We start from the raw sequence: 26091 nt of genomic DNA, 5'->3' as shown, positions 1-26091 counted from the left end.
CGCACACATGGCAACCAGTGATGTTTCAATGACGTCATATGGTGACGTTACTGAACCTCGTGTTGACGCCGCACCACTCATGTGGACACCAACGTGGGACGCCGGTCAAGTATCGCGTTGGATGAATCGTCTATAGGCGTTAAAAGTACTTGTTCCGAAGATGTCAGTTTCGACAGACCTACTAGGCTAATTTACGTTAACAAGGTCATCTTACTCTTGGTGTTAATGACAACTTGTGATGCACCTCCACATGATTCCTACTACCATTCACGCGTCGCACTTATCGCTTTATTGTGCCCGTAGATAAAGGCTGTTCAAAAGACCCTTTGTGATCAACAGATGCGGTTATGTGGCACAGTATGACACCTACCACTCGCTCTACGCTGCGCTGTTACTTTTGGCCTCGGTCCTCACGCGCCTAAGTGCCCTCAGTGCGCCGCTTGCTTCCTTTTAGGTGGATAAGGACGGTGCAACATTAATCAACGTGTCCTAGTAAGGTTACCGCCGAAAATACACAGCATGAAATGCCGTGCAAACATATGCGACACTATACTAATCAAAGTTTGCAGTAAAGAGTCGCTGGTGCGCTTCTTTCACCATGTCATATTTCCGAACATGCAGTTTTTCCTGACGGAACTTGTGTGTACGCTCACCCAGGAAGTACGATGGTGGAACATTTTGTGCGTGTCATCTATGTGAATGAATCAACGGGCTGTTTTTTTTTAATGCGAAGCATTTTATGGCAAACTATAGATTATTTCACCGCATCTATCTATCTATCTATCTATCTATCTATCTATCTATCTATCTATCTATCTATCTATCTATCTATCTATCTATCTATCTATCTATCTATCTATCTATCTATCTATCTATCTATCTATCTATCTATCTATCTATCTATCTATCTATCTATCTATCTATCTATCTATCTATCTATCTATCAGTCTATCTATCTATCTATCTATCTATATATCTATCTATCTATCTATCTATAGTATGCGATAGATAGATAGTTTGCGTTTAATGGTCTAGTTACGTCTAGGTGTCCAGGCGGTAACACAGACGACGCGTCGTCGCAAGAAAGTGGCACAAGAACAGAGGACAGAGGAGGATGGTGAGTGTCCGCAACGACGACGACTCGAGAAGATAATGCCTGGTCAGAGGGCCCGTCATACATGGGTGTTTCACACGCGCACAGTCAACGACGGCATGATCAGCGGAAAGGAAGTGCCAGGCCGAGGTGATGGCATGCGAACATGGTGAAAATACAAAGAATTCAGCTACAAACAAAACGTTCTGCATGACTAGCCGAGCTGTGCACGCCACAGAACGTTGGATGTGGCGCGCAGTTGCCGTACGGGGAGAGACGTCAGAAAGCGGGATCGTAATGTTATTTAACTTAAATGTAAACATTTCGACAGAAGTCTGTCTGGCTGGGTGGAAGAATTAAGAAGAGGATTTTGAAATACCTCCAGCCACATATTCTTGGAGGAGACCCGACGTTTCGAGACCGGCTTGGTCTCTTCTTCAGGGGTGACTGTGCTGATCAGGGGGGCTTCGTCGCAGCTTGTTTTTGGCTCCGCCTTTCTCTTTCCCTCACATTCCGGAGGCCGTGCACGTAGATCGGAGGCATTGTTCCGAGGGACCGGTTCACATTCGCAGGTGTGTTCTGGATGTGCCACGACTCGAGTAAGAGCCTCCTTCCCAGATTCCTTTCCGTTTCTATGATGGAAGCGCCCTCGAAGTCAATTTTGTGGTCGTGCTTCTCGCAATGCTCTGCAAGGGCACTGCGTTGTATTTCCATCTTTCTGACGTCGTTTTTGTGTTGGCGCATTCTTTCCGGGAAGCACTTACTCTCGCCTATGTAGCTCGCTGGACAGTCAGCACATGACACTTTGTAGACCACGCCCTGGTGTTGCTCCCGGGATGGTCGATCTTTCGGACGCGGTAGTAAGCGAGCGAGCGTTGAGGCCGGCTTGTGAACCACCGTGACCCCAGCTTTTCCGAGAACCCTGGCGAGCTGTTCGCTAGTTCCCGGAACATACGGGATGACGACTCGTTGGGCTGGTTTCTTCGATACCATTGTATCCGGTGGGGAGGCCAGCGTGGGAGGAGGGTCACGTGTGTCGTTCGCAGATGCGTCTCCGCGGTGGGGAAGCTGATCTCTCGGCATGCGGCGTGCCACACGGCGGATGAAAGCTGCCGTGTATCCGTTCTTTCTTAACTCGGCCACGACCCTCTCTTCTTCTCTCTTTCTCTCTCCTTCTGATGTGCAAATGGCTCTTGCTCTTGAAAAGAGTGCCGACACCACGGAAGCTTTGTGGGCAGTGGGGTGACTCGAGGTGAAATGCAAATACCTGCCGGTGTGCGTTGGTTTTCTGTACACCGAGAAGGTCATGCGTTCGCCTTGTCGTCGTACTAAAACATCGAGGAACGGTAGCGCTCCGTCTTGTTCTCTTTCCACCGTAAACTGGATTGCTTGGTCAACGGAGTTAAGATGTTCGAGGAAGCTGTCTACCGCTGTTCTCTTTATGATGCAGAAGCAGTCGTCCACATACCTCACAAATACTTTCGGCCTTTCAATAAAGGAACGCAGTGCCGCCTCTTCTACGTGCTCCATTGCGAGGTTCGCAGCTGTAACGGAGACGGCTGCTCCCATCGCGGTCCCGTTGGCCTGTCTGTAGAAGTCTCCGTTGACACTAAAGTATGTTCCCTTGAGGCAGTACTCCAGTAGGCGGCACAGCTCATCGGTGCTCAGGCAGGTTCTTTCACTCTGGAGTTCGTCGTCATTCAAAGCTGCCCGTGCACAAGACACCGCTGGTGTTATGGGCACGCTGGTGAACAGGGACACGACGTCGAACGAGACGAGGCACTCATCACTGCTCACGGTCACTTCCTTCATGCGCTCCACGAAGTGGCTGGCGTTGCGTATGTGGGTTGATGTTTTTCCCACGAGCGGCGCCAGAGTCCGGTGGAGATATTGGGACAGCGCACGGAGTGGAGAAGATGTAAAATCCACGATCGGACGGAGCGGGATGGTGGGCTTATGGATCTTTAGAAGCCCGTAAAATCCTGGTGCAGAGCCGTTCCTGCAGATGAGCTGGAGATAGATGGCTCTTGCCTCTTGGTGTCCTTTGAAGATATCCGCCAGAAGCTTGTTCAGTTCCCTTTGGACTCTTGGTGTGGGGTCTTTCGTCAGCTTTTCATAGGCCGGGCTTTGGAGCAAATCCTGAACTTTGTCGTCGTACGCCTCCCTATCAAGCAGGACCATCGCGTTGCCTTTGTCGGCCGGGAGGATGACAATCTTTTTATCCTTTCGGAGCGCACGGATCGCATTGCTCTCCTCTCTCGACAGGTTGTGCTCACGGTGTTTTCCTATTTTTGATAGTACACCGATGGCCTTGAGACGGATGTTCTCTCGAATTCCACTGTCGAGTCTCCTGATGCCTTCCTCGGCAGCCGCAATGATCTTTGGTAGTGGCGGACACGTCGTGGTCGTGTTAAAATTGTGTCCCTTTGCCAGCACGTCGTGCTCGGTCGGGGAGAGTTGCCTGGAGGACAAGTTGACGACGAAATTTTCGTTGACCGGACTGCGGTGGCGTTTCCCTTGAAGCGTCGCAAGCTTGCCTTTGTGAGCTGCTTGTTGCTTCCGAGCTGTTGTTGCAGCCACCTCCCGCGCGAATTCTTCCAACGACGGAAAGATGTTGGGCAGTCGATGTTGTAGCTGTCGTCGAAGGAAGAACAGGTCTAATTCCTTCTTCTTGATCACGTTGTGGCACTCATGGATTCGGGCTTTGAGCAGGCGTCGTTCAGCTTGTGTGACGATCTTGTTGCCCTCCGCCGTGTGCACCATGCGTTTAAGTTGAAGGCTTTGCGGTATTGCGTTCATCTCCACGCAGGTCTTCGAGAAGTCGAGATGAGTTCGATAGGTCGTGATGCCTCGTGCTACGTTCACGTAACGCTTTGCGAGAAGAGCCGCCTCTTGACCAAAGTCAGTGCGTAAAGACTTAAATGTAAACATTTCGACTGAAGTCGGTCTGGCTGGGTGGAAGAATTAAGAAGAGGATTTTGAAATACCTCCAGCCACAAATTCTTGGAGGAGACCCGACGTTTCGAGACCGGCTTGGTCTCTTCTTCAGGGGTGACTGTGCTGATCAGGGGGGCTTCGTCGCAGCTTGTTTTTGGCTCCGCCTTTCTCTTTCCCTCACATTCCGGAGGCCGTGCACGTAGATCGGAAGCATTGTTCCGAGGGACCGGTTCACATTCGCAGGTGTGTTCTGGATGTGCCACGACTCGAGTAAGAGCCTCCTTCCCAGATTCCTTTCCGTTTCTATGATGGAAGCGCCCTCGAAGTCAATTTTGTGGTCGTGCTTCTCGCAATGCTCTGCAAGGGCACTGCGTTGTATTTCCATCTTTCTGACGTCGTTTTTGTGTTGGCGCATTCTTTCCGGGAAGCACTTACTCTCGCCTATGTAGCTCGCTGGACAGTCAGCACATGACACTTTGTAGACCACGCCCTGGTGTTGCTCCCGGGATGGTCGATCTTTCGGCCGCGGTAGTAAGCGAGCGAGCGTTGAGGCCGGCTTGTGAACCACCGTGACCCCAGCTTTTCCGAGAACCCTGGCGAGCTGTTCGCTAGTTCCCGGAACATACGGGATGACGACTCGTTGGGCGGTTTCTTCGAGCACAGTTAACAACTCAGCTCAGACAAAGCAGCACCAGGATCAACGAGCGTTTGCGCGGCTACAGCATGAATATACACACTTATTTCATTGAAGTTTTCCATTTGAGCGCAGCTCTCGTCTCGGGAACTGCGAGGCTCAGTTTTCCGCTTGGACGGGTGGCGGTCGACGAACCATAGGAGAAATGGAACGGCGCCGTGGTGAGGGCAACCGACGCCTGTCGAAGCCGCGACGATTTGACGATGACGTGTCCTACCTGGGGTGGGACGAAATCGACTGAGGTGGCTCGGTACGATAGTAGACGTAACCTTCTTCGCCAGCACCTGGGCGGAAATCAGGACGGCGACAGAAACCCGCGACATGGCCAGGGAGACAGCAGAAGTAGCGAATCGGCCTGTTGACTGGTGTGCGCCAAGGATTAGTCGACAGTGGTGCGGGACGGCGAAAAGGAGGTGGGTCCGGGCGTACAGGCGGACTTGCTGCGTGGCAGACATTAGCCTGTCGAGCAGGGTCCGTTACTAGTGGCAGCGACGGCGATGGTCCTCTGGAGACGTCAGCGTGAGTCGGAGGTGCGGAGGTAGGCGAATGATGGTAGGTGGGCGGCATAGCGTCAGAGACTTGCTCGCGTTGGGTTCAGCGTGTGCGCAGTGGCCGGAATGTAAGGCACAATAGGCAATTGTCGCGAACTGCTGTATCTGTTGCATTAACGCACGCTGTTCGGTACAAACAGCGCCAACTGTTAATTCAGACGTGGTGGTCGCTTCGAAGCTCTCGGTGTTGCGTATATAGGCTGTGATTCCTATCTTTTGATGCATCAATACTCCATCTGTGGCAATGGTGACTAATTGAATGATGCTTTCGGCACACGAAACGAGGAGAAAGAAAAGCCACATGAGACATGCGTTCATTCTCTCCTCTTTTCCTCGGCCTGTGCGCTAAAATCTTCGTTCTTGTCTAACCACCATCGTCATCGCCGTCAGCCTGACTACGCGCCCTGCAGCACGAAGTCCTCTCCCATGTTTCTCAAGTTAACACGGTCCTGTGCTTACTGCTGTCACGTTATCGCCGCAGACTTCTTAATCTCATCTTTCCAGCGAACTTTCTCCCCCCCCCCGCCTTGCAACTCCTTCCTTCTCTTGGAATCCGGTCAATTACTCTTAATGACCAGGTGTTATCTCGCCTACGCGCTACGTGCCCTGCAAATGCCTATTTCTTCTTTTTGATTTTAAGATATGCTTAACACGCATTTATAAATGGTTCCAAAAATTAATACGCAGAAAAGTGATGCTCAAAAATTCCCGAAAGATAAAAGCGGCTTCGGATAGGTAGTGATTCACTGGCTACATAGGGCACGTAGCAACAGCAGATCCGAACTATGAGACCTTAGTTAGTAAAATAATGAGAATCGGGTGGAGCGCGTTTTGAAGGTATGCTAACACCATGAATATCAATTTACCTCTATCCATCAAGAGAAAAGTATGAAAGGGTTAATCGATAACCACCCGTTTGTAGCCACACAAAAAACCGCACAGGCGGATGGTTTTCAGTTATCCATTTCATCACCCTGCCGCCATCTTGCAGGATTCCGCAGAACTCATTTGCAAGAGAAAAGTGTAAAACAGCTACATCTTACCGCCTCTTATACCTGTGTGCTAGAAACCTGGAGGTTCACCGAAAGGGTTCGACATAAATTGAGGATGACTCTGCGAGCAATATGGAAATGAAATGGTAGGTCTAACCTTAAGGGGCAAGAAGAGAGCATGTCTAATCAACACACCTTCACAATCAGCTCCGTCACTAATTCACACAACTCAAGAAATATACCGAAAGAACCGTCGAGCGATTCCGCTCCTTTTTTTTCTGTCCTTGCAGGATGGTTCAAGTGGGAACACTTCTCCTGGTCGCAACATACCTAATGGAGGTTTCCATGTCTCTGGCGTTGATTTTTTGGTTTAGGGGCTGTGATCCACGGCTGAGCGGCGCTGTCGCAAGTTATGACCAGGTGAGTCAAATAAACTGGGAAGGCAAAGGCAAGCACGCCCTGACGTCACAGGAAATGAAACACCCACCCGCCGTGGTAGCTGCCCCGCAGGGGCGTCTGCGCAAGCAGGCGTTTGGTGTGTAGCGACACCACGGACCCGAGCTAACGGGAGGGTTTCGACCCCCCTCCCACGCCTAGCCGTGCGTGGCATTGCCGTGTCCGGGGAAAAGGGGATCCTGGGGGTTGAGCCGACGCCGGGTGATTGGACCTTTAAGGCCCCCCGGCAGAGGCAACACACCCCTTTGGCCCCGGCTTCACGTAGACGGCACCCCTGGGCTGACCCACCCAGGGGAAATCGGCAGTCACCTTTTCCTGTCTCTCTCTCCTCTCAGCTTCGTCTTTCTCTCTCACTTTAAATCTTTCCTGTCCTCTCCTCTTTTCAATTCACTTCCGTTTTTCTAGGCGGCAAGGGTTAACCTTGTGTACTATGTCCAGTCTTGGGCATATATATTGGGTTATAGCTGCAGTGTATAGCTGACGTCTGCAGGTCTTTGAAACCTGCAACGTCCCCTTGTTGGGCTCGCTGGTGGGCGGCTAGCACCGCTGCCGAATAGGAAGACTATTTGATGGCAAACTCCTTTCCATCTTTACATGATCGCGCTCACAAAAGAGTGCGCACCGAAGAAACCTTGAAGCTCCCACCTCAATAAATGATGCCTTTCCCCGATTTCATGTCGTGCATTGTCAGCAGCCAGAAAGAACAGCCAGAATCTCTCACCCTTTCTTGTGTCAAGATCCCTCACGGATAAGCTTGGACCTGGTTTCAAAGTAACAAAAATGGCAAGCGGAGACCTGCTTCTTGAAGTGTGTAGTAAAACCCAGTATGACAAACTGAATACCATTCAGACATTCGGCGACGTTCCTGTCACAGTCACAAAGCACAAATCCATGAACACTGTCCGCGGCGTAGTGTCCGATGATGACCTGATTGAACTCAGTGAAACTGAACTGCTCGATGGCTGGAGTGACCACAATGTAATCAATGTCCAAAGAATCAAAATCCGACGTGATGATAAAGAAATACCCATCAAGCACTTGATCCTGACATTTGGCAGCAGTACATTACCAGATCACATAGAAACAGGCTACATCCGAATGCATGTCAGACCTTACATACCCAATCCCCGGCGCTGCTTTAAGTGCCAGAGGTATGGCCACGGATCTCAAAGCTGCCGTTGGCGGCTCACGTGTGCTAAATGCAGCTCTCATGATCACCCTGCAGATGAATGCAGCAACACACCCCACTGTATCAACTGTGATGGAGGGCAGCCTTCCTACTCCCGGGCCTGCCCTGCATGGAAACGTGAGAAAGACATTATATCACTCAAAGTCAGGGAAACATTTCTTTCAAAGAAGCACGGAGACGTTTTTCAATCGTAAGTCACAGGACTTACGCTGATGCTGCACTCAAGGGGGCAGTGCGGCAGCAGCTTCCGGTGGCCGTCCGGACCCCAGACATTGGGGCGACGATGTTGCCACCTGCCCCCACGGCGGGTGTGGCTAGTTCCACCCCGCCACCTAAGAAGGACCAGCAGGCCAGTGGCTCAACGGTCCAAAAGACCTCCCCTTCCGAGGAGAGGCCTAAACCTAATGCCCAGACGCGCAGCGCGCGTTCATCCAGCGTCTCTGACGAGACAATGGATACAACACAAGGCCCTTCGGCACTACCACCGAAAGGCCGCCAGAACTCTCTTGAGCGCTTGCCGAGAGGCAAGCTCAAGAGGTGAGCAGAACACGGAAACGATTACTTGACCTTGGGTCGGGTCTTCTGCGATGCAGAAGCATTACTCTATGATAGCATAATGGCAGTTCAGGTACTCCATTGGAATGCTCGCGGACTCTTACGCAACCTTGACGACATTAAGGAATTGCTGTCCGAATATAAACCCAAGGTCTTTTGCGTCCAGGAAACCCATTTAAAATCGACGAACAATAACTTTTTAAAACAATACGTTATATACCGAAAGGATCGCGATAGCGGTCTTTCCGCCGCCGGTGGAGTTGCTATATTAGCAGAAAGCTCAATAGCCAGCCAACATTTGGCGCTCAATACTCCTCTTGAGGCGGTCGCTATTCGAGCCATACTGCTTAACTCCTTAATAACTATATGTTCTATATACATCTCACCTGACTATAGACTCTCAAAAACAGAGCTCGAAGACCTACTAGACCAACTGCCAGAACCTTTTATATTGGTTGGAGATATAAATGCTTATAATCAGCTTTGGGGCGATCCGCGCTGTGATGCGAGGGGGCGCATAATAGAACAGTACTTGCTATCGTCGGGTGCATGTTTGCTTAACAAGGGACAACCTACATTTTATAGCGCGGCACATAAGACACTCATCAATCGACCTCTCGATCTCCTCTCCTTCGCTCATGCCGTATCTAGAGTGGAAGGTGATCAACAATCCCTATAATAGTGATCACTTCCCGGTGGCCTTGCAAGCTATTGGTAAGCAGGAGGGCCCTACATTTCCTAAACGATGGAAGCTGTCTAAAGCGAACTGGGAACTATTCTATGCGCTATCATCGCTGCTATATAGCACTATAGAACACCTTGATGTTGAGGGTATGGCAGCGTTCATAACAAAATACATCATATTTGCCGCAAATGAATCGATTCCCAAAGGACCGGGCAGAAGGGCCAATGCTAAGCCATGGTGGAATGAGGAATGCGAAAAGGCGAAAAAGGATCAGAACAAAGCATGGGGCATGCTGTCTCGCTATCCTACAGCTGAAAACTTAATAGAATTCAAGCATTGTAAAGCAAATGGAAGGCGCATCCGACGTATAGCAAAGAGGGAGAGTTGGATGAAATACCTCTCCTCAATTAATTCCTACGCAGACTCGAGAAAAGTCTATCACAGGGCTAGGATACTGAAGGCGCAACCCGCTAGCCCTCTTCCATTAGTAAGCAGTCTTGGTACCACACTTGAAAGTCAGGCTGACCGGCTAGGAGAGCACTTCCAGCACATATCGAGCTCGGAGCACTACTCAAGGGCATTTCTGAGCCATATGACAACGGTGGAGTCTTGCCATTTTCGCCCACAGAAACCCACTGAGGGAGGGTACAACAGCCCCATTACTATGTACGAGCTTAATGTTGCACTTAAGAGCTCTGGAAACTCAGCACCGGGGGCAGATCAAATCACATACGAGATGATCAGGCGATTACCCAGAGAAACACTGGAATGCTTACTTGGCCTATATAACAAAATCTTGTCCTTAGGGCACATGCCGTATTCATGGAAGGAGGCCATAATAATCCCCATCCTGAAGCAAGGCAAGGATGCATCGGATGTAAGAAATTACAGGCCTATTGCCCTAACTAGCTGTTTATGCAAGTTGTTCGAAAAAATCATAAACCGCCGTCTAATGTATTTTCTGGAATCTAACGGAATCCTAGGTCCGCACCAAGCCGGCTTTCGCGTAAGCAGGTGTACGACAGATAACTTAGTACTGCTAGAATCGTATATTAGGGAAGCATTTGTGCACAAGCAGTATTGCACTTGGCCAAGCGCCTGTGACAGAAATGTCGCGTACCACGCAGGAGTGACCAACTACCACGCAAGAGTGACCGACTGTTTCTATGTGTGCTATGCTACCACGCAAGAGTGACCGACTGATTCTATGTGTGCTGTGTCATGTGCTATCTTTCTATCTTTCTCTCTCTCTCTTTCCTCTCCATCTTTAAATCTCCCCCACCCTGTCCCCATGTGTAGGGTAGCAAACCGGTTGTCCTATACTGGTTAACCTCCCTGCCTTTCCTTCTCTACTATTTCTTCTCTCTCTCTTGACCTTGAAAAGGCATACGATACAGCCTGGCGCTATGGAATACTAAGGGACTTGGATAGCTACGGCATATGTGGCAACCTATACAACGTCATACACAGCTACCTGACTGACATGAAATTTCGAGTACGGGTCGGTACAGCACTCTCCAAAACATACATACAAGAAAACGGAGTCCCGCAGGGGGGAGTTCTCAGCTGCACCCTTTTTATAGTAAAGATGAACTCTCTACGCACTGCTCTCCCACCGACGATATCCTACTCTGTTTACGTAGATGATATCCAAGTAAGTTTTCGGTCGTGCAACTTGTCCATTTGCGAACGGCAAATTCAGCTGGGCGTGAACCATGTCTCGAAATGGGCAAATGAGAATGGTTTCGCAGTTAATGTTGACAAAACTGTTTGTGTCTTGTTTAATAAATCCAGATCTGTTCAGCCGGCCCCTTGTATAAAAATCAATGGCTCACCCATATGTGTTAAGAATGAACATAAGTTTCTTGGGCTAATTTTTGATGTTCGTATGTCTTTCATTCCTCACATCAAGGCACTGAAGTTGAAATGCCTGAAAACGATGAACTTGCTCAAAATGCTGTCGCACCCATCATGGGGAACTGACACTAAATGTCTGTTATCGCTGTTTAACAGTCTTGTTAAAAGCCGACTAAACTATGGCTGCGTAGTGTACCAATCAGCCTCAAAAACGGCACGGTGTACCACTTAGGCATTCGTCTTGTTACCGGTGCGTTCCGCACAAGTCCCGTAAGTAGTCTGTACGTTGAGGCAAACGAGTGGCCCATGCAACTCGAGCGTGAATACTGCAGCCTCATGTACACCCTTAAGCTATCTTCCATTCCGACACACCCCTGTGCAAAACTCGTGGCGGACACTTCTGCTTTAAGGTTTTTTGAAAAGCGACCATCTCTTTCAAAGCCATTGAGTCTTATCTGTACCGCGACAGCTGCTCAAGCCGAAATACCGCTACAACAAGTCACTCAAGCACCTTCCATAGAGTGGCTCCCACCGTGGCAAAAAACCCACATAAAATGTGACATCTCTTTTTGCCACATAGATAAACAGCGCCATCCTCGTGCAGCTATACAACAGCATTTCCTATCACTCCAGTACAGATATCGTGGCTGTCAGCAATTTTACACAGATGCGTCAAAGACTAGACAATCTGTATCTGCCGCTGCCATCGGGCCTGAATTCGCCTCTTCACAAAGACTGAACACGCACACTAGTATTTTTACCGCAGAAGCATATGCCATATTAACCGCCATAAAATACATCACTAATAATAACATTAAGGAATCAGTCGTATTTACTGATTCATTGAGCGTTGTTCGTGCATTGAACACTGGCAAACCAAACAAAAATCCAGTCCTCAGTGATTTAGAAAGGCAATTAATTACGGCATATCTGAGCACCCCAGAGATTACAGCATGTTGGGTACCTAGCCATGTCGGTATAGATGGGAACGAGAGAGCGGATGCCTGCGCAGCAGTAGCCGCGCAAAAAAGCCATGCTGACGTGGACACTGTGCCATACAAAGACCTCAAAGCGCTTGTCCACCGCAATCTACGTGAGAGGTGGCAGAAACAATGGGACCTCGAAATAAACAACAAGCTCCATACAGTGCAACCTCGTATTAAAAACATAGTTTTCCCCGGTCGTGATAGATACAAAGAAGTTGTTCTATGCCGACTCCGTATAGGACACACCCATAGCACACATTCCCATCTCTTAAACGGCTCAAATGCACCAAAATGCGAAAGATGTGGGAAGAACCTGTCCGTTTTACACGTCCTTATCGAATGTACTCAAATGGAGATGGAGCGGAAACGCCACTTTCCGGAGATCTTCAAAAGACATATCCCGCTTCATCCATCACTGTTTTTATCAGACAGTCCCATGGGTCCCTTTAACAAACTTCTACACTTTTTAAGCGACGTCTGTTTTCTGCAGCGTATATTCTGGCGACCCAGGTAGCAGCCCAGCCCTCAACTCTGAGGGCAAGGCTAGCCTTTATTCTTGGTGATATCGGTGGCTTGTCAGACCCTACCACGGTAGGGCCACTTGGTATAAGCCGCCAGATATGTTTGTAGTCCTTCAGCTACTGTTGTGCTATATGCAACATTTTATCTATTATGCACAGTATCATCACTGCCCGCGATACCAACATACCATTATCTGACATGCATTGCACATATTCCACGTCATTGTCATAATTTTATTACGTATATATATTTTACGCATATTTAGTGCACTGCATTTTAGGCCCTTTACAGCCATGTTACACTTTCCCACAGCCATTGATCACACCGATGCATTTACATGTTACATTGCCTTGGCGCTCTATGGCCATTGTAGCCTTTGCGCCATTAAACCATAATAACAACAACAACAGCCGTGGTAGCTGGGTACCCTACGACATGAATATGTTTTAGGCATGCACATTATGTGGAAAACAAGAACGGTGATTGTCGTTGCTTACCCTCATGCTCGACATAATACATAACATGACATAAAATATGCAACGTATATAAGAAAAATCAGTCGAATTAAAAATGAGCCATATACGTGGATAAGTACGCTGGCGAGTGCTGAATCGTGATATCAAATGAAATATAATAAAACCAACTCAAAGTTACCTTTATTCATAGAAGTACGAAACATTCGTACTAGTTATTCGGACAAATAGTAGTGTAGAGGAAAGGACAAGCCGCCGTCCCCATGGTGAAGCCCCCGTTGACCTCTTCTTTATTGGAACATACTGATGCTATCATAATGATGATGGCGCCACTCCTCGTCTTCTACACAATTTACAACATCCTCCGCGGCCCCGAAGTGATGCGTGACGATGAACACAAACACACACGGATTCTAAGTAGGCACTATTTGTTCATCGGTATTTGTATCCAGTCCAAGTCAATCCAGGTGGGATCATCCGGGTTTTCTTCTGCACCTGGTATTCCATCGGTGCTTCCGACGCTTGTTCCATAGCCGTGCTTTTGAACGCGTCACCTTTGGTGACCTTGTGCTCTGGATGAGCGGTTTTCGATGGCATGAATGTCCATAATACAGACACATCCACGAGGTTCTAGTGTAGTCATTTCTGGAAAACTTTCTTGATTTCTTTGTCTTGGCTGCGTTTGCCTTGGAAACATCAGGCTCCTTCTTCTGCCTTGGTCTGGACTGTCTCATTCGTGGCTTTGACACTGTTTCGGTATTTTGCATCTTAGCCGAAATAAGCCGTATCATCCGCATTGCCTTCGATCTTGCTGTCTGCAGCTTTCTTGAAGAGCCGCAGCTATGATCAGTACAAGGGGCTTGCTTTTGTGCCGTCATGGTCTCCTTTGTATTCCTTTTCGCTGTATGAACTGGCCTTGATTTGCTTCCGCTAGGCATTTGTATGCATGGCGGTGAGGACTTTACATCTGACTCTGTCGTCCTTGGCTCGCATGCATCCCTCCTCTCTCGTGGACGACCTTTTGGATTCGCCAAGGCTCCCCTCTTTTCGATCATAGGAATCTCTTATACCACACACACCTGAGTTGTTGCAGCTGTCTTGTCGTTATCTTCTTGAGTGTTGCACGTTGAGAAGAGCTCCAAAGGCATGTAAGAAATCTTTAGAAGCTGAGGTTGTCCTTGTCCTTCTGTGTGTGTTTTTTTAATGGTCTTTTCTGTAGTAGAAGTGCTCATTTGTCGGTGTTCAGTAAGTTCAGCTGTTGGTTGGGAGAACGACTCGTCTGGCTTCTGCGGGACAAGATTGCTCTTCAATACGCATTGGCTAGATGGTGGTGACGTAGACGGACAGAGTATCTTGCCCTGTACTTCTGCTTTAATTCGTTGCCTTACTGGTTCCAAGTGAACCTGCCGAGCTTTTAATGTGTCCGCGATCTTATATTCTGCTCTGACCTTTGTTAGAATGATCTGGCGCACATAAACGTCGGCTTCCTCCATCTCCGCTTCCAAATGATCAATGTCAACTGTGTCTTCTGCCTCGTTATCAATTCCTCTGAGAAGCTCGTACTGCTCAGTCAATATTCGGTGAGTATTCCTCAACTCACTTACTGATGGACGCTCCACGTGTAAAGGCTTTCGATGCTTGCGATGGCTTGCGTGACGGCCTTCCGTACTTGATTCCGCCTTTCGAATAGGGCATCCATGATCCTGTCCAGTGTCGGGAACGTAACAAATCACTCGCCGGCAGCGTTGCGAGGTCGAAGTCGACGTTGCATCCAACACACAAGTCTCGCACAACGAAGATCAGTTAGTTACCGGGCTGACATTCTTCACGATGTGGGTCTCGGGGATGGTTAGGCCTCGCACATCAGCTTCACCAAACGACGGCTTCACAAAAGTCCGCCAGGCTACAGATGCGGTTGAGAATTTGTAATGTCCGCTCGCTCTCACCTCTGAAGGTCCTTTCCCGGGTTTCACGGCACCATAAAGAATGTCGCGTAATTAATACCCGAGCCCAGACCAAGCATTCTATCTCTTTGTTCCACTGCTCGTGTCCACGTCTTCTTTCTTCTCTTTGTCCTCCTGTTTGTTGCTGCGCGGCCGCAATCGTCCGCAAAGGTCCCTGGTTCGTTCCCGTGTTTCGGCACCATAATGTAGAGGAAAGGACAAGCCGCCGTCCCCATGGTGAAGCCCCCGTTGACCTCTTCTTTATTGGAACATACTGATGCTATCTTAATGATGATGGCGCCACTGCTCGTCTTCTACACAATTTGCAACAAGTAGCTGGTCCAGCGATACGGATAAACATGTGGGATGAGCTTATGTTCTTATTGATGTTTCTTTAAACACAATATGCGTCGTAACAAAGAAGACGCACACAATATGTGTGCGTCTTCTTTGTTACGTGAAATCGAGAACCCAGTAATAAAAAAGGGTCCATGTTCAACACCGGGTACCCTCGCTAAGGTGTAATAATAATAATTGTTGATGTTTAACGTCCCAAAACCACGACATGGTTATGAGGGATACCGTTGGGGACGGCTCCGGAAATTTCCACCCCCTGGGATTCGTTAACGTGCACCTAAATCTAAGAACACGGGCCTTATTCATTTTTCGCCTCCATTTACAATGCGGCCGGCGCGGACGGGATTCGATCCCACGACCTTCGGGTTAGCAGTCGAGCACCATAACCGCTAGACTACCGTGGCGGGTGCTGGCTAAAGTTTAGAGGTATTAAGGTCGAGGACATGGACTCGAATCCAGGCCACGGCAGCCTCATTTTAGCAAGAAGGAGATAGAAAACCACCCTTGTACACACATAAAGGTGCACGTTGAAAACCCCACAGGCGGAGAAAGCTGACCCGGAGTATCCAAGTGAAGCGTGCCTCATAACCATACCTGTATTTGTGTTTTGGCACCTAAAAGGTAAAAATTATCGTTTTTTTTAAATAATACCCAGGGGTCAGTTTTTTCTATTGTTATTAATAAATTTTCATAAATGTCTCCTCAAGTCATTGCTCTGCCGCAATTTCGCCACAACAGATCATGCCGTACTATGTGAAAACCTACTTGATAAAATTCAAGGGATTCACTGGAATCTTTCTCACTTCCATCGTAAGCGCCGCATTAAGGTAAGTTTCGATAAATGTGAATTGGTCATATTTAGCGCTTGCAAAAATAAATCCCAAATAGCCCTCAAAATTTCTTCTGTAGTTTCGATGTTAGCGTCCAACTTGGGGCGATTCGAATGCAATCTTCATGTGCCATAGTACCGAACCATATTACAGCATAATGCCAAAAAGAACGAATGCTGCAGTACATTGAGCAGAAGCTTGAGCAGGACAACAGAACAGTAATTTAGAGGTTCCAAACAGACACTTTCTCTGGCCTATAGGGCTCTGAGATAATTTGTTTGGCAGACAATGTTAGGAATTATCAGAGTCCTTCGTTTCTCAAATACACTACAAACAGTCGGAATGAATAAAATTTTCCATGTTTGGACGGGAAACAGTTGTAGAAATCAATGAGCAATGGTCACCATTCGCGTGTATTTTGTACATCCATGTATTGGTCCAGTCTTTGGTCTTAAGGTCCTGATATGGCGTAGTGCCTGAGCGGTTGGAGAGGACGTCGGAGAGCTCACTGGCAACATCAGGAGGAAGGACTGAGGCGACCTGGCAGTAGCGCCTCGTTTCAGAAACAATGCGGCACAGCGAGAGCTGCGCCTCATTCTGTTGAAACCAAGCTTGCGGCTTTTGAGGCCAGACTGATGGGAGACGCAGCTACACCGATGAGACGTCCTGCAGACGTGAGGTTGTTCAGTGGGCGCTACAGGCGTTTGTCGTTACGATGTAGATGTGCCACCAGGCGTGAACGTGCGCGCAGCCACGTCAAATGCTGCTATAGCTGCTAAACACCGATAGATATTGTACAAGCTCTCATATAACACTGCACAATAAGCACTACTTCTGTCAAGGCACGTTTCACTTTCATGTCATACCGATCCCAATGATCGAGGGCTCAGCCTTGTATTTTTCTAAAAGAGTTTCAAGCACTGGCGTGGCTCTGTGATAGAAGCACTGCTTCCAGCGCAAGAGGCCTGGGCTTGATTGCCACTCGAACAAAAATTTCTTATTATTTATTTATTTGCATCCGTCTCAATTCTTCACTCACGGACAACGCTGATTTCTCGCTCACAACCAAGGACGCCGACACCGGAATTTATGCGAAACGAGCTCTTTACAGCTGTCGCGTTAAAATGATGCTCAAGAAACAAATATATGTGTTCATGGTGCATAAGGGTCCCCTCTGTTTATGTGCTAGCGTGTAGTATGCTACTCAATGTCATTGATTCATGCATGTTATATGATGAAGCAGTTATGATGATAATCGTACGAACGACACAGATACATAGCTAAACCAAGAGGGTAAACCGAGAGGCCGTTTAAAAGATAATAGCTATATTTATTAAGTGCCTGAGGACAGTTGTTTGGAAGCAGTTGTGGATTATATACTCAGATAGGTCGGTAAAATGTGCTAACAAGTCGCACTTTGCAGATTACGATGTATTTACAAGATCTCAAAAATGAAATATATTAGATATTTATAGCATAAAGGGCGTTCATGAGGAACTGTTGGACTCGAGGAAACCTTTCTGTGATTAATGGTAGACATATATTACAGCAGTATTTTAGAACACCATTTAATCACTACATTTATTATGAAGAAGATAAGGACGCGAGCTATGGGGTCTGAATAGATCACCGCTCTCGGAACACACGGAGACAGTTCACGCCGTTGGGTAAAAACCACGTGTACACTTATTAAACACTGCTTTTAAAGGGACACTAAAGGCATATATTAAGTCGATGTTGATTGTTGAAATAGCGCTCCAGAAACCTCGTAGTGGAACTTTTATGCCAAGGAAGTGCTTATTTTGAAATAAAATCACGTTTTTGTGGTCTGCATCGCGTTAGCGCACTTCAAATCACCCTCCTTCAATAACATTTGCTGGCAGGCTAGTTGGTGACGCATAGTTCAATGGTAAGCGATCCTTCGATCTTATTAACAAAAAAAGAATTTGAACTTTTGTCAGCACGTAGGGGATGAATTTTATGTTCTGGAAGAGATGACGCAGTGGCGCACGTGTTTGTGGTAAGCGCTTTTTTGTTTTTTCTTGATCTGTTATTTTTGGGAGATATCTTGTCTGATTTTGATCGTTTTTCATAAATAGGCAAGCTCGCCCAAGAATAAACTGTTAGTTGAAGTCAGCACTCTGTCCCGTGTCTTCCTTGTGTTAATCGTCTGGTTTGTGCTGTATTTTACCCATGAACTATCAAATCACCCGCCTGAAATCAGACTTTCATACGTCACTGCTGCCGTGCCCAACGTTGCCCGGCTTTACTGCGCCGCCGCCGACACTAGTAGCAGCAGAGTGAAAGTAGCGGGACCCACAGCAGCGACAACGGCCATCGAAGCGATCGAAGCTTGCCGCAATCGCCGCAGTGGATGTGGACAGAGAACTTGACAACGAGACATTGGCTCGCGACGCTGGGCTGTACGCCGCGGCAGTACGCGATCCCGAAACTACCTCTGAGACGCGAACGCGTGAGCGAAGCAAGGCGCCGGGCGAAGCGCACTTCGGCGAAAACGGAACCTTTGAACCACGCGCGCCGTTCCCCATGGCAACGCCACAGAGATTCTTTTTTCCATGAATCAAACGGAAACGAACAAACAGCATTTTATTGCGTCTTTTGATGCACGGAAAGTTATTTTTTTATCGCTGCTAGTTTGATTACTAGGGATTTATTGTAGGCAGACTCTCATACGTCATCGGGATCACTTCGGAAATGTCCCACTCGTGGCGCTCATCAAGTGATACATTTAGCTTAATTTCTCGGTAGTAGAACATTGCTGTTGATAATATTGCTGTGTTATTGTATGTGTTGTACGCATTGTATGTGTTATGGACTGTTGCTCGCCGGCAGTCCGGTAACGAAAAACGTTTATTCAGTGGAACGAATGATATATATACATTAGGCCGTCAGTGACGTTAACATCACGTGTTAGAGGTTGGGGGGCTATCATGATGATAGCACAATCTGGCTACATCTCCCCTTTAATATTTATACAGTCTAGAAGTTTGATCTGGTAACGGGTATCGACAGGGTTCGTGACGTAGTCTTGAACTTCGGCGTAGCTGCTGCTGTCCATCATGGACGCCGCTGTCTTCGGGCGCCCGCTGGGAAGTTGATTCTGCCCCTGGCTCAGGTGCTGCCTCCCGCAGATGCTCTCGTGTGCGGCGCAATTCACGGCCGTCTTCGGTCTTCACAATCATGGACCTCGGTGCCTCGGCTGGCCTTAGTACCATGGCTGGACTCCAGGTCCTCTGGAGGGTGTCGTACGTCGTTACCCGTTGTCCTGGCATTAGCGGACGCAAGTTTCTGGCGTTGCGGTCGTAGGAAGCCTTTTGCTGCCGCCGGATCACCTGAAGGCGGTCGTGAACATCCTTGCTGGGTATTGTCTCAGGTTCTAGGTGCTCTGTCGGTACCGGCAGCAGGGTCCGTGTCTGCCGTCCCATCAGCCTCTGTACAGGAGACCTCAGAACATGATCCCTGGGGGTATTACGCCACTCAAGCAATGCGATTTCAAAATCAGGTGTTCGGAGGGAGCACTTCTTTAACAGCTTCTTTGCCTCCTGAACAGCTCTTTCTGTCATGCCGTTAGAACGCGGGTGGTACGGGCTTGACGTGATATGTACAATGTCTAGCTTTCTTAAAAACTCTTTAAACTCGCTGCTACTGAAGGGCGGTCCGTTGTCACTGTACAGTTTCTGCGGCAGCCCATGCACAGAAAATACCTGTGCAGACCAAGTCTTCAGCGCATTAGCTGTGGTGTGGCGGAGCTCACGGATTTCGAAATAAAAGGAGTAAAAGCAAACCATAATGGCAAACTCTCGGCCACCGTAGTGAAACAGGTCCATCCCTACTCTCTCCCATGGTAGGGTCGGAACGTCATGGCTTAGAAGAGGCATCTTCTGGTTCTGCGGCTGGTGAATTCTGCATGTTTTGCAGGACATGCAAAACTGTTTGATATCTGCACACATACTTGGCCAAAACATTACGCTGCTGGCTCTTGCCTTCATCTTCTCTGCTCCAGTATGTGCCGCGTGAAGGAGCTGCATTATCTCTGCCCGTTTTGATTTCGGTACAATTACCTTGTTGCTGCGGAAGACTAGCCCGTCTTGAGCGTGAACTTCTTCCCTGTAGGCCCAGTACGGTCTTGCTGGCTCCGGGGTTCTCTGCTTGTTGTCCGGCCAAGATGTCTGTGCGTATTCACGGATGAGGACTAGGGCTGGATCCTCGCTTGTAGCGGCCCGCAGGATTTCCAGACGTTGCTCTGACGCTGAAACATAATCAAGAACATTTACTTGAAACAGTTCGGCTTCTTGTTTTAGTTCAGTCTTGCTAGGAAACCGCGATAAAGCATCTGCTAGAAACTGCTCTTTTCCAGGTTTGTACCGCAATGTTATTGCATAACGTTGCAGACTGAGGCGCATGCGCTGCAAACGGAGTGGGCATTGATACAGAGGCTTGCTGAATATTGGTATCAAAGGCCGGTGATCTGTTTCGATGATCACGTCTGCCTGGCCGAAAAGATAATCATGGAACTTTGTGCACCCATGAACTATTGCCAGCGTTTCCTTTTCAATCTGCGCGTAGCGTTGCTGCGCTTCTGTGAGGGATCGGGACGAAAAGGCGACGGGGTGGCCATCTTGCATCAGCACAGCCCCCACGCCCGACTGACTCGCATCAACAGAAAGCGTCACTGCCTTCTTTGGATCGAAATAGGATAGAACTGGTGCTGTCGTTAGTGCCTGCCTCAGTGCTTCAAAACTGGCTTGTTGTCTGTCTGTCCAAACCCACGCGTTATCTTTTCGCAGTAGTTCTCTAAGTGGTTCGGTCTTGACCGACATGTTGGGAATGAAACGCTGTATGAAGTTCATTGTGCCTAGAAAAATTTGCAATTGCTTACAGTTCTTAGGCTCTGGTATTTCCAGGATATCTTGCACACGCTCTGGGTCGATGCGCAAACCTTGTGTCGTGAGGATGTGTCCCAAGTAGCGGACCTCCGTCTGTAAGAAGGTGCATTTTGTTAGGTTAAGTCTCAGGTCATGCTCGCGGCAGCGCGTCAGCAAAAGTGTCAGGTTGTAGTCATGCTCCTCCTTTGTCTTGCCCCACACCAGTATCATCCATAACCACCGCGACGTTGGGCAGGCCCTCTAACAAGCGGTGCATTGCAGCTTGGAAAATTTCCGGGGCTGATGATATGCCAAAGGGCATTCTGAGGAAGCGATACCGCCCGTAAGGCGTACTCATAGTGCATATCCTGGAACTTTCTTCCGTTAATTTGATTTGCCAAAATCCCGACGCGGCATCTAGCGTGGAAAAAAATCTCGACCCGGACAGCCGCGGAATTATGTCTTCTAGAGTAGGCATGGGGTAGTTTTCTCGAAGCAACGCCCTATTTAGAGCCGTTGGATCGAGGCAGATACGCACTTTGTCTTTTTTCACCACGGTCACCATGTGGCTAGACCATTCGGTGGGTTCATTTACCTTTGTAATGACGCCCTGCTCCTCCATGCGCTGCAGTTCCGCCACTACTCTGTCTTGCAGCGCCACAGGAACCCTCCTCGCCGGCACGACGGTTCCCACGCTGCCGGGTTTTAGCTTCATTGAGTACTCGACATCTTTTAGTTGTCCGAGTCCCCTGAAAGTATCCGCAAAAGGTTGGGCTGCAGGGTATAGTTCTCCGCTAGTCACTTTCTGTATGCGGTATAGGAATCCCAGTCGTTCTGCAACTGTCCCACTGAGTGTGACTGGGACATCTTGATCAATGACGAAAAACTGTTCTTCGCATGTGTTGTTGTTGGCGCAGAGCGGAAGTATGACTTTCGCTTGTGCCGTAACCCGATGACCAAAGAACGCTGTTAACGTCACGTTGCAAGCTTTCTTGGGCTTATCAGACACTCTTGCCAGCTCTTGCTTTGAGATTACGCAACAGTTTGCTCCCGTGTCCAGCTTGCACGTCACCGGTTGACCTTCGATGTTAACCGTTGCTGTCCATCTATCGACTTCGACCGAGTTGATAGTGAGTCCCGCAAGAAAAAAATCTGCTTCCGCAAAGTCTGTCTCTGCCCGTACTTCCCGCAGCTCCCTTCCTTGTCGGTTCATGTTTCGTGTGGCACCCAATGATTTGCAAACCTGGGCAAAGTGGTTTGGGGCACCACACTTCCGGCAGTTTTTTCCTCGTGCTGGGCAGTTTCCGCTGCGGTGCATTTGATAGCCGCACATGCTGCACACCTTCCTATCAGTGGCAACTGAGTTCACTATCGTAGTGTGTGCTTCCCCGGCTGCTGCGCTTATCTCTTGGAAGTGCTGCTTTCCTTGCTCATCAATACGGCATATTTCCACGGCTTTTTGGTAAGAAGGATTTTCTGCCAACAGTTTCTGCTGCAGCCGCTTGTCTCTAACGCCAAGAACGATACGGCTGCGTAGCATTCGTTCTTCTAGAAGTTCAAATTCGCAATTTTTTGCCAATATTTTCAGCTCGATCAACCATTCATTGAATGGCTCGCCTTCTTTCTGGTTCCTTGAACCAAAACGGAACTCATGAAGAGTTAAGTTTTTGCTGGCCTGTAGTAGTCTTCAAATTTTTTCTTCAAAACTTGGACATCATTTTTGTCCTCTTCCGCCTCGAACTTGAAAGTGCTGTACGCTTTTCTACCTTCCTCGCCTATGCTGACCAGAAATGTTGCGGCCTGCACGTCGCTTGGCTGTCTGGTCAGTAGTGTGGCTATGGCAAAAAGTTCAAACTCACTCTTCCACGTTCTCCAGCCAAGCCAGGCGTCGACTGACGTATCCATGGGCTTCGGCGCCGGCAGTAGTGTTGAAGGGCCTGGTAGCATTGTTGGCGAGGGGGCGTTGTCGGGGGTGGCGTCGTCGACATCTCAGCTGTGGACCGCTGCCACCATGTTGCTCGCCGGCAGTCCGGTAACGAAAAACGTTTATTCAGTGGAACGAATGATATATATACATTAGGCCGTCAGTGACGTTAACATCACGTGTTAGAGGTTGGGGGGCTATCATGATGATAGCACAATCTGGCTACATACAATGCATACAATGCGCGCATGCGGTGTCGCCGACATCCGACTCACCACGATGGCCCATATGACCGAGCCGCGGAATCGTCCGCACGGACCCCGCCGAGAGCCGTCCATCCACGCACGCCGCCAAACCCCAAAGACTCGATGCCTGCTGTTTTCTGTACGCCGGTCTATCATCGACTACAGGGCGGCGCTACCGTGCCACGCTACACCTCGCGATCATAGCGCCACCTCTCATTCGGTGGCTGTTAAAACTAACGGCGGCTCATCTGCGAGACTCGCGTGCGCCATGAAGCGCGAACGACTTTATAGTGCCTGATAGCACCCCCCAATTGTGCAGCAGGTGAAGCTGTCTTTTCGCCATAAGTCCTTGCCAATCAACGTATGAAGGCAATGCGATGCATACCCTATTACGTGAATAAACTGCCTGTTCACTCTGGAAATGCGCCTGTACAAAAAAGCAGGTACATTTGTGGCTGCTTTTTCGTTTTCTATAGCTAACGAGAACGAAGCCTACAAAATGGGCTATTTTTTCACGGAATGTTATCCGTAGTGCTTCAAACAGTGTACTGTGCATCTTCCTAAGGTTTCGTGCTCGTTAGCTATAAAATGAAATTTCTTAGAAAATTTGGTCATGAGAAGCGTGGGAGGGGGTCTTGTAATTTTTATATATTGCATTTCATTCCTCCTTTTGCAACGCTTGTTTAATATAAAGATTGTTTTTTTATGTTCCTATAGCGTAACTTAAAATGTTCTTATTAGCAAATGGCTACAAAAGTATTTTGTATTGATTTCATTGATGACTCAGTCATGCTTCCGGCATTCTTTTCTGTTTACGAATGTATCTATGTGTTTTATGTCACAACTATATTGCGCTCTGTCCAGTCTATAAGTTATTCCGATTTCGAATGGTTTCTGCTGTGACTGTGCGGTGAAAAATCATACAATGAAATGTTTTTCAGTTAGTTGCAAACGTTACAGTCACCTTTAACAGCTCAAAATAATGGATTATTGTACAACTTAGACACTTAGATATAAATTATTTTATGATGAAATTCACGCCTTAATGGTATTCAACAGTAAAAGCTATTTTCTTCTCAGTAATACTAGAGGCCAGTTTGAGACGTGTGCTGCACAATTGCTCGCTCTGTGCTGTTCGACACACAAACATAAACAGTTCTGCGATATGTCCTTCCGTATAGTTGTAAAATGAAAGTGGGTATAAAAGGAGCTTAACCAATCAGCACATTTCTAATGTGTTCGGGGCCAAAAATGAATGTTTGAAGTGTAGGCTCAAACTCACTCCCAAACAGGAGATGCATTCAGGATTCTACGACGTATTATTGCTAGCAAGTCAAATACAAGTGGTTATATATGTTAAAACCAGTTTTCGGTTTGTTTCGTGCAAATCATGCTCTCCTAATAGGATTTTCGATGTACCACATCGTTTTTTTCTAGCACAACATCCTCCATAATCAACTCGCAGGCTGCTGTACTCTACGTCGACATCCTCTCTTCGCGCTTCAAGATCCTCGGATCTAATGTCCGCTGGACAACCCGCGGTCTCGGTACGTACGCTAACTATTGACGATATTGCAATGTATAATGCGACAATTTATAGTTCTTTAAAATGGTTGAATTTATTGTGCATTTTACCAAGTCAATGAACGCATTTTAAAAGCGGTGGTCTCTTTTTAACTACCGTGTTATTATGTATCAACGACATAGACACCATAGGTACGAATGCAGAAGTCTGTTTCATAAAAATTACTAACCTTCCTGTTCGCAGCATTTCTGCTGGGAGCTCTCATGACGTCCTACAGCTGCATCTGCGTCTACATGGGATCCCTAACCCGAGTGAGCACCTCAATTCTCTATTTCAGTTGAACATCAGCAGTGACTGTTCGATCAGAATCTCATCCGAAGCTCAGATATAGGATAGGATAATAATGATAATAATAATCAATCAATCAATCAATCAATCAATCAATCAATCAATCAATCAATCAATCATTTATTTACCGTGCCCAGGAACAACCGTGAGGTCTTTGTGCAGGCGCACGCAAAAAAAAATCAATAAAAATAAACAATACAATACAGACAGTCTTCAGAAATAAAAAGAGCAAAAACACGTAGACAAAGAGAAATGAACACTAAAGGGGAGGAGTAAAATAAGACAATATGAGAAATATTGAAGGGGAATAAAAAATTAGATTGCACATATACAACTATGCGGAAAGACGGAGAAGGGAAGACTTTGTACACTGTGCCATACTATGTCAAAACAGTGCAAAGCTCGGATAAAAACAGTGATTGTGGACTATGAAAAACGTCAAGATCAAGAAAATGAATATTATAAAGACTTTGTATTCTGTGAACGGTAGAGTGTTGGAAGAAGCAGGCGGGTACATGAAACGGTCTGTTCTCTCTGGTTAACTTACGCGGAATTCGAAAATTAACACAATAATAATAATAATAATAATAATAATAATAATAATAATCATAATAATAATATCATAATAATAATAATAATAATAATAGTAATAGTAATAATAATAATAATAATAATAATAATAATACTTTATTGTACACATCCATAAAAAGTACAACGAACAAGCCTGTCGCAGTCTCCGAAGGCTTGTGTGACTAGGCCCGGCAGAGCCGGATACAGCGATGTGGTTACAAGGTCACAAGATACCTTTGTTTTTGTTTTTGCCAACGAACAGACGGAAAATATAGACACCAGTGCTTGCTTACTAGCAGTAAATAAAAAAATAATAACAATATCTGGGGTTTAACGACCCAAAACCACGATATGATTATGAGACACGCCATAGTGGAGGGCTCCGGAAATTTCGACTGCCTGAGATTCTTTAACGTGCACCTGAATCTAATAAATTCTAAGCGCATATACATACGAGGACAAAGAACACGTAC

The 26091-nt window shown here is 47.5% G+C and overlaps 1 protein-coding gene across 1 annotated transcript in view; it reads left to right on the top strand.

The window, feature by feature from the left end:
* LOC119402502 (sodium-coupled monocarboxylate transporter 2-like) overlaps nucleotides 1-26091 on the top strand; it is a 258827-nt gene that overhangs the window by 10193 nt on the left and 222543 nt on the right. The window contains exon 4 of the mRNA XM_049418675.1: nucleotides 6558-6687. Coding sequence (XP_049274632.1) covers nucleotides 6558-6687 — 130 coding nt within the window. The remainder of the gene's footprint in view (nucleotides 1-6557; nucleotides 6688-26091) is intronic.

The sequence above is a fragment of the Rhipicephalus sanguineus genome, chromosome 8 (assembly GCF_013339695.2).
Source record: "Rhipicephalus sanguineus isolate Rsan-2018 chromosome 8, BIME_Rsan_1.4, whole genome shotgun sequence".
NCBI classification, from domain to species: Eukaryota; Metazoa; Arthropoda; class Arachnida; order Ixodida; family Ixodidae; genus Rhipicephalus; species Rhipicephalus sanguineus.
The sequence above is the reverse complement of the archived record's forward strand: the minus strand, read 5'-3'. Positions and strand labels throughout refer to the sequence as shown.